This window comes from Somniosus microcephalus, chromosome 4, assembly GCF_052327205.1.
Source record: "Somniosus microcephalus isolate GS21.2 chromosome 4, FLI_Smic_1.0, whole genome shotgun sequence".
In the NCBI taxonomy this organism is placed as follows: Eukaryota; Metazoa; Chordata; class Chondrichthyes; order Squaliformes; family Somniosidae; genus Somniosus; species Somniosus microcephalus.
In genome coordinates, this window is record NC_140990.1 from 30,803,441 (window position 1) to 30,812,823 (window position 9,383).

The 9,383-nt window shown below is 51.4% G+C and overlaps 1 protein-coding gene across 1 annotated transcript; it reads left to right on the forward strand.

Annotated features, from left to right (window-relative positions):
• Window positions 1-1,421: 1,421 nt before the first annotated feature.
• On the forward strand, window positions 1,422-4,447 carry LOC147118538 (uncharacterized). The gene has a single exon (XM_085984471.1). It carries the CDS (start codon window positions 3,449-3,451, stop codon window positions 4,370-4,372), a length of 924 nt encoding a protein of 307 aa, XP_085840597.1. The 5' UTR covers window positions 1,422-3,448; the 3' UTR covers window positions 4,373-4,447.
• The last annotated feature ends 4,936 nt before the right edge of the window (window positions 4,448-9,383 follow it).

Here is a 9,383-nt window from a genome sequence, read left to right on the forward strand (position 1 = left end):
GACACTCTGGGTAAGGGAATCCGCCATGTTCAGTATTGTAAAAATAACAACAGAAAATGCTGGAAATACTCAGCAGGCCAGGCAGCATCCATGGAGAGAGAAACAGAGTTAACGTTTCAGGTCTGGGACCCTTCATCAGAACTGGAAAAAGCTAGAGATGTAACAGATATTAAGCAGGTGCAGAGACAGTGGGGGGGGGGGTGGTTAGGAGGGGAGGAAGGAATAGAAAGAACACCCTGTACTTTTGTAAGAGGCAGGAAAAATAAAATGTTGCAAAATGGCAAAAATCATACTGCATGAAAAATGGGGGCAGGGATAATTATCTGAAATTGTTGAACTCAGTGTTGAGTCCGGCAGGCTGCAAAGTGCCCAATCGAAAGATGAGGTGCAGTTCCTCGAGCTTATGTTGAGCTTCATTTGAACAATGCAATAGCCCGAGGACAGAGAGATCAGAGTGGGAGTGAAGCGGTGAATTAAAGTGACAGGCGACCAGAAGCTCAGGGTCACCCTTACGGGCTGAATGGAGGTGTTCCGCAAAGCGGTCGCCCAATCTGCGTTTGGTCTCCCCAATGTAGAGGAGTGGGTTCATGAACCCCGGGGGGACGTGCGACGCTCACACCCCGAGCTCAGGGAGCGGATTCATGAACCCCGGGGGGACGCGGGCCACTCACACCCCGAGCACAGGGAGCGGGTTCATGAACCCCGGGGGGACGCGGGCCGCTCACACCCCGAGCTCAGGGAGCGGGTTCATGAACCCCGGGGGGACGCGGGCCGCTCACACCCCGAGCTCAGGGAGCGGGTTCATGAACCCCGGGGGGACGCGGGACGCTCACACCCCGAGCTCAGGGAGCGGGTTCATGAACCCCGGGGGGACGTGGGACGCTCACACCCCGAGCTCAGGGAGCGGGTTCATGAACCCCGGGGGGACGCGGGCTGCTCACACCCCGAGCTCAGGGAGCGGGTTCATGAACCCCGGGGGGACGCGGGCCACTCACACCCCGAGCACAGGGAGCGGGTTCATGAACCCCGGGGGGACGCGGGCCGCTCACACCCCGAGCTCAGGGAGAGGGTCCATGAACCCCGGGGGGACGCGGGCCACTCACACCCCGAGCACAGGGAGCGGGTTCATGAACCCCGGGGGGACGCGGGACGCTCACACCCCGAGCTCAGGGAGCGGGTTCATGAACCCCGGGGGGACGCGGGCCACTCACACCCCGAGCACAGGGAGTGGGTTCATGAACCCCGGGGGGACGCGGGACGCTCACACCCCGAGCTCAGGGAGCGGGTTCATGAACCCCGGGGGGACACGGGCCGCTCACACCCCAAGCTCAGGGAGCGGGTTCATGAACCCCGGGGGGACGCGGGCCGCTCACACCCCGAGCTCAGGGAGCGGGTTCATGAACCCCGGGGGGACGCGGGACGCTCACACCCCGAGCTCAGGGAGCGGGTTCATGAACCCCGGGGGAGGCTGCGAGATTCTCAGCAGCTCAGCTCTGCTCGGTGCTGTGTGAACGGGCTGCTCCACACCCCGGCTGCTCACAGGGAATGCCAGTGCGAAGGGCCCAGTGCAGAAGGCCCAGGGTGGAAGACCCAGAGGAGAGTGTCCTTGGCGGGAGGCCCAGCACGGAGGACCCCAGGCGGGGGGCCTAGGGCGAAGCGGCTGGTCGCCAGAAGCGGAGTCGGGAGATGCTGTGGGTGAGCATGCTGCACAGTTTCTAAAGTTGAAGAACGGTCTCCGGCCCGAATGAGTTCCAGCGGCCCCGTCTGTGCTCCGTTTGGTGGCAGCTGTGAGGCTTTGTTTCGGTGATGGGATCGGGTTTGTGCGCCGCCATTTGGTGGAGGAAAGACAGACTGTTCCTATCTATAGTATGGTGCCTGAACAGCCATAAGATGGGAAAAGAGAACGGGATAAAAGTAAAAAAGGAAAATAAAAGACAAAACAAGGTATATCGGCAAGGAATAAGAAATGTCTTGATGGCTGGGTCCTGTGAGTGATAACAGCAAGAAGAAGGAAATTTGAGTACTCGTTTTCCTCTTTTACGGGATTTGAGTAAGTGGTCGGCTTCTTTTCTGTGGAAAGGTTGAAGACTGTGGATAAGGATTATGACATTATATGGTTGGATAACATCAAGTGAAGACAAGGAGTTATTAGAGTGCCAATAGGACTGGCGTTGAACTGGTATTACTTGTTTTTGAAGAAGTTTCGGGTTCTGGTTAAAAGTAGTTTACATGAAGTCTTAAGTGATTTTTTTAATATGGTTGTGGGATTTTGTATATTGTGGTGTTATTTAGTGTTAAAGCCTTCCTTAATCGAACGAACAAATGCTCTAGTGAACGCACGCATGCGGATACAAATATAAGCACGCACGCAAACACAATGGAACTTATGTTCGACCGAATGAAGGGCCCTTGCTCTCCAGGATGAAGGCCCGCTTGGTGAGCGTGAAGCCTGCCGGATGAACGAACGCACGCACGCAGGTAGAAATGGCACACGTGTGCAGTCATGCACAATGGAACTTACACTTGAGCGAACGAACGGACGAATGGAGGAATGAATGATTGAACGATGCCAGTTGGACTGGCGTGTATGGATTCTTGGTTTATTAAATAGTTGCAGTTTGTACTGTAAATATTATTGATTTACCTGTAAAATTTATTGTGTATTTATATTGTTGACCATAATTGGTCAATGAATGTAATGGATTTACTATGTAACTGATGAAAAAAAAAATGAACCCCGGGGTGACGCGGGCTGCTCACACCCCGAGTGCGGCCCCAGGTCCCATTATTGAAACACTCAACATTATCCGCTTCACAAACACCCGGGGTGGGCCTGAGGCCCCGAACAAGAGCCTCCGGGCCGGGCGTTTGCCCCGAGCGGGACGGCAGCTGCGGGGCTTTCTCCCGGTGACAGGCCCGGGGTAACGGCCGCCATCTTGAGAGACAGAGACTCGGGGGCAGCAGGGTGCATGCGCGGCCCCCTTGGCCAGGAACCAGGAGGAGAGAATCTTGTCAATTTCTATCCTGGACTCACAGTGATGGCTTTTGTAAACTCCTTTTACAGGCTGTGAGAAGGGCAGCATTTACACACCGCAAACTCACACCAAACATCACATCAAGATCTGACAGAGTCACCCCATTCGTCAGGACCTGAATATCATCGGCCTTTGAATGTGGAAGGAGAAATGTTTGCCTGTTCTGTCTGTGGGAAAAGATTTCAAACATCTGTGTGACTGGAAAAGCAATGAGACACACACATCCGAGTGAGAGTGTTCCGAGGGACTACCGAAGAAGAAGAAGCACTGACTGTGGAAAGAGCTTTAACCAGTTACACAGCCTGAAAAAACATTGCATCATTCACAGCGGGGAGAAACCGTACACGTGTTCTGTGTGTGGACAAGGCTTCAACTGATCGTCCAACCTGGAGAGACACAAGGACACCCGCACCATGGAGAAACCGTGGAAATGTGGGGACTGTGGGAAGCAATTCAATTACCCATCTGAGCTGAAAACTCATCAACGCAGTCACAGCGGGGAGAGGCCGTTCACCTGCTCCGTGTGTGGGAAGGGATTCACTCTGTCGTCTAGCCTCCATTTACACCAACGAGTTCACACTGATGAGAGACCTTTTAAATGCTCTGACTGTGGGAACTGCTTTAAACTCTCTGCAGATTTTATTAAACATCAGCTTGTTCACACCGACGAGAGACCATTCAGTTGTACTCACCGCGAGAAGAGCTTCAGGCAGTCTTCTCACCTCATTCAACACAAGCGAGTTCACACTGGGGAGAGGCCGTTTACCTGTTCTGTATGTGGGAAGGGATTCACTCATGCATCCAATCTTCGAACACACCAAGGGGTTCACACTGGGGAGAGGATATTCACCTGCTCCGTGTGTGGAAAGGGATTTACACAGTCATCCAATCTCCAGACACACCAACGGGTTCACACTGGGGAGAGGCCGTTCACCTGCTCCGTGTGTGGGAAGGGATTCACTAAATCATCCCACCTGCTGACACACCAACTTGTTCACCTTGATACAGCTTTTAAATGTGCTGACTGTGAGAAGAGCTTTAAAAGCGCAAAGGATCTGCTGACACACCAACAGGTTCACACTGGGGAGAGGCCATTCATCTGCTCCGTGTGTGGGAAAGGATTCACTCTATCATCCAGTCTCAAGGCCCACCAACGCACTCACAGCGGAGAGAGGCTGTTCACCTGCTCTGTGTGTGGGAAGGGATTCACTACTTCATCCAACCTGCTGAGACACCAGCGAGTTCACACTAGGGAGAGGCCGTTCACCTGCTCCGTGTGTGGGAAGGAATTCACTCGATCATCTTTGCTGGTGTCTCACCAGCAAGTTCATAAGTGACTGTAGGGGTAGGATTCTGCTGTTAATCACATCCTATGTTTGTTTCTACCAATGTTATTAACCCCTATAACTGGGCTGTGTTGTGTTCGTTATTTCGCCAAGATAAGGGACTAATTGATGTCCATTTTAGGTCCTTTTCTCCTTTTGAACTCCAGATTAGTTCAGTTCTCATACCTTCGGTTACTCTCATGGACACGTCCCAGCTCCCCATACCTTCCCTGGATAACAAGGCTAGGAGAGGGACTCTGGAAGGTATCGGTAACACACCCGCGGTCACTGAATACAAACTCAGTCTGTCAATCACTTTCAGCTACTGGACTTAGTGTGTGTCCCACAGCATCTCTCTCACCTTCGATGTGTGAATAGAGCATCACGCCTGCAAACCTGGTTTTAAATTTATTCAGCAAATCTATTTAACAGAAACTTGCAGGGTGATGAGGCACTGTTGAGGTGCTGCTGTATCAGCCAGTGGCTCAGTTGGTAGCACTCTCGCCTCTGAGTCAAAAGGTTGTGGGTTCAAGTCCCAGCCCAGAGACTTGAGCACAAGAATCTAGGCTGACACTCCAGTGCAGTACTGAGGGAGTGCTGCACTGTCGGAAGAACATAAGAACATAAGAAATAGGAGCAGGAGTAGGCCAATCGGCCCCTCGAGCCTGCTCCGCCATTCAATAAGATCACGGCTGATCTGATACTAACCGCCAATCTACTATCACAGAACTATCTCCTGAATTTAACAGAATTAGACACATGAAATAGGAGCAGGATCAGGCTACACGGCCCCTGGGCCCGCTCCGCTACCCACAGGGCCATGACCGATCCAAACCTAGACTCATGTCCAAATTCCTGCCCGCTCCCCATAACCCTTAATTCCCTTTACTTCTAGGAAACTGTCTATTTCTGTTTTAAATTTATGTAATGATGTAGCTTCCACTGCTTTTTGGGGCAGCATATTCCATGGACCTACCACCCTCTGAGTGAAGTAGTTCCTCCTCATCTCAGTTTTGAAAGAGCAGCCCCTTATTCTAAGATTATGCCCCCTAGTTCTAGTTTCACCCATCATCGGGAACATCCTCCCCGCATCCACCCGATCCAACCCCTTCACAATCTTATATGTTTCAATAAGATCGCCTCTCATTCTTCTGAACTCCAATGAGTAGAGTCCCAATCTACTCAACCTCTCCTCATATGTCCATCCCCCTCATCCCTGGGATTAACCGAGTGAACCTTCTTTGTACTGACTCGAGAGCAAGTACGTCTTTTCTTAAGTATGGACACCAAAACTGTATGCAGTATTCCAGGTGCGGTCTCACCAATACCTTGTACAACTGAAGCAATACCTCCCTATTTTTATATTATATCCTCCTAGCAATGAAAGCCAACATTCCATTGGCCTTCTTAATCACTTGCTGCACCTGCATACTAACCTTTTGAGTTTCGTGCACCAGGACCCCCAGATCCCTTTGTACTTCAGTACTTTCCAGTTTCTTGCCATTAAGATAATAACTTGCTCTACGAGTTTTCCTGCCAAAGTGCATAACATCACAATTTCCAGTATTGTATTCCATCTGCCAAATCTCTGCCCATTTACTTAGCCTGTCTATGTCCCCTTGCAGGTTTTTTATGTCCTCCTCACTCACTACTTTCCCTCCCATCTTAGTATCATGTGCAAACTTTGATATGTTACACTCGGTCCCCTCCTCCAAATCGTTAATATAGATTGTAAAGAGTTGGGGACCCAGCACTGACCCCTGCGGAACACCACTAGTTACTGATTGCCAGTCTGAGAATGAACCATTTATCCCAACTCTCTGCCTTCTGTTAGATAGCCAATCCTCTATCCATGCCAGAATATTACCCCCAATTCCGTGATTTTTTATCTTAAGCAATAATCTTTTGTGTGGCACCTTGTCAAATGCCTTTTGGAAGTCTAAATACACTACGTCCATTGGTTCCCCTTTATCCACCCTATATGTTACTTCCTCAAAGAACTCCAGCAAATTTGTCAAACATGACTTCCCCTTCATAAAACCATGCTGACTTTGTCCTATTAAATTATGATTATCCAAATGTCCTGTTACTGTCTCCTTAATAATGGACTCCAAAATTTTACCTACCACAGATGTTAGGCTAACCGGTCTATAGTTTCCAGCCTTCTGTCTACTGCCCTTTTTAAATAAGGAAATGCCATCTTTCAGATGAGACTTTAAACCAAGGCCCCGTCTGCTCTCTCAGGTGGAAAAGATCCCATGGCACTATTGAGAAGAAGAGCAGCGGAGTGCTCTCTGGTGTCCTGGCCAATATTTATCACTAAAATAAAACCGATTATCTGGTCATTATCACATTGCTGTTTGTGGGAGCTTGCTGTGCGCAAATTGGCTGCCGCATTTCCTACATTACAACAGTGACTATGATTCAAAAGTACTTCATTGGCTGTAAAGTGTTTTGGGATGTCCTGAGGTCATGAAAGAGGCGGTATAAATGCAAGTCTCATCTTTACTCTGCATTGTGCCTGTAATGAAAATAACTGAAGATTTGTCCCAGTGTAACCTTTGCTGTCATGAAATGAGTGTGTCTTTTAATGAGCCTCACGTCCTTGCTCATGTCGGCTGCAATTGTGCAGAAAGGGGATGTGTAAAGAGATGGTCTGTGTATGGAGATGTGAAACAAGGAAACGGTGTGTGTGTGTGATAGTGACACAGCCTTGTGGTCACAGTCAGAACAATGACAGATATCCTTGTGATTATGGTTTGGGCAGGGCCAGGTCAATAATGTAGTAAGCAAGTTAAATATAAATATCGCCAGTGTAGTCACAGCTTGTTAGAACAGACCTGGGGAGAAGAGAGCTCTGAATCCACTGTATTATCCCTGTTCTCTCAATCAGGTAACTATACTCTGTCTGTATCTTTGCAGTGCTGTTAATAAAGTCAGTGAAAGACAATCTGTTGTTGTGAGCTTGATTATCTGGTGTCTGAAACCACAAGACTTAATTTTAGAGTCAACAAGATGAACAAGTAAACACATCATGGCCCAATACTCCAGCTGTTTATTCACAGGAGAAAGTCTGTTATCACACTCATCGAGTGAACATAATAAAGAACGATCCCAACTCAAAGATCCTCTAGAATCATTTGTAAATACCTTTCAAATCCTGACTGATACACTGACAATTGATATGTTCCATTGAAGTCAATGGCTGATGAGAGAGGGGCTGGAGAGTAGGGGTGAAAGAGGAGTTGGGGTGAGGGGGGTTGGAGAGTAGGGGTGAAAGAGGAGTTGGGGTGAGGTGGTTGGAGAGTAGGGGTGAAAGAGGAGTTGGGGTGAGGGGGGTTGGAGAGTTGGGGTGAGGGGGGTTGGAGAGTAGGGGTGAAAGAGGAGTGGGGGGTTGGAGAGTAGGGGTGAAAGAGGAGTTGGGGTGAGGGGGGTTGCAGAGTAGGGGTGAAAGAGGAGTTGGGGTGAGGTGGTTGGAGAGTAGGGGTGAAAGAGGAGTTGGGGTGAGGGGGGTTGGAGAGTTGGGGTGAGGGGGGTTGGAGAGTAGGGGTGAAAGAGGAGTGGGGGGTTGGAGAGTAGGGGTGAAAGAGGAGTTGGGGTGAGGGGGGTTGGAGAGTAGGGGTGAAAGAGGAGTTGGGGTGAGGTGGTTGGAGAGTAGGGGTGAAAGAGGAGTTGGGGTGAGGGGGGTTGGAGAGTTGGGGTGAGGGGGGTTGGAGAGTAGGGGTGAAAGTGGATTTGGGGTGAGAGGGGTTTGGCGAGCAGGGGTGAAAGAGGAGTTGCGGTGAGGGGGTTGGAAAGTAGGGATGAAAGAGGAGTTGCGGTGAGGGGGTTGGAGAGTGGGGTGAAAGAGGAGTTGGGGTGAGGGGGGTTGGAGAGTGGGGGTGAAAGAGGAGTTGGGGTGAGGGGGGTTGGAGAGTGGGGGTGAAAGAGGAGTTGGGATGAGGGGGGTTGGAGAGTAGGGGTGAAACAGGAGTTGGGGTGAGGGGGGATGGAGAGTAGGGGTGAAAGAGGAGTTGGGGTGAGGGGGGTTGGAGAGTGGGGGTGAAAGAGGAGTTGGGATGAGGGGGGTTGGAGAGTAGGGGTGAAACAGGAGTTGGGGTGAGGGGGGATGGAGAGTAGGGGTGAAAGAGGAGTTGGGGTGAGGGGGGTTGGAGAGTAGGGGTGAAAGAGTTGAGGTGAGGGGGTTGGAGAGTAGGGGTGAAAGAGGAGTTGGGGTGGGGGGGTGTTGGAGAGCAGGGGTGAAAGAGGAGTTGGGGTGAGGGGTGTTGGAGAGTAGGGGTGAAAGAGGAGTTGGGGTGAGGGGGGTTGGAGAGCAGGGGTGAAAGAGGAGTTGGGGTGAGGGGGTTGGAGAGTAGGGGTGAAAGAGGAGTTGAGGTGAGGGGGTTGGAGAGTAGGGGTGAAAGAGGAGTTGGGGTGAGGGGGGTTGGAGAGTAGGGGTGAAAGAGGAGTTGGGGTGAGGGGGGTTGGCGAGTAGGGGTGAAAGAGGAGTTGGAGTGAGGGGTTGGAGAGTAGGGGTGAAAGAGGAGTTGGGGTGAGGGGGGTTGGAGAGTAGGGGTGAAAGAGGAGTTGGGGTGAGGGGGGTGGAGAGTAGGGGTGAAAGAGGAGTTGGGGTGAGGGGTTGGAGAGTAGGGGTGAAAGAGGAGTTGGGGTGAGGGGGTTGGAGAGTAGGGGTGAAAGAGGAGTTGGGGTGAGGGGTTGGAGAGTAGGGGTGAAAGAGGAGTTGGGGTGAGGGGGTTTGGAGAGTAGGGGTGAAAGAGGAGTTGGGGTGAGGGGTTGGAGAGTAGGTGTGAAAGAGGAGTTGGGGTGAGGGGGGTTGGAGAGTAGGGGTGAAAGAGGAGTTGGGGTGAGGGGGGATGGGGAGTTGGGGTGAGCGGGTTTGGAGAGTAGGGGTGAAAGAGGAGCTGGGGTGAGGGGGGTTGTAGAGTAGGGGTGAAAGGTGTTGGGGTGAGGGGGGTTGGAGAGTAGGGGTGAAAGAGGAGTTGGGGTGAGGGGGGTTGGAGAGTAGGGGTGAAAGAGGAGTTGG

Excerpts from the sequence above, each read along its gene's own strand:
- LOC147118538 (XM_085984471.1), top strand. The coding sequence starts at position 3,449 with ATGGAGAAACCGTGGAAATGTGGGGACTGTGGGAAGCAATTCAATTAC.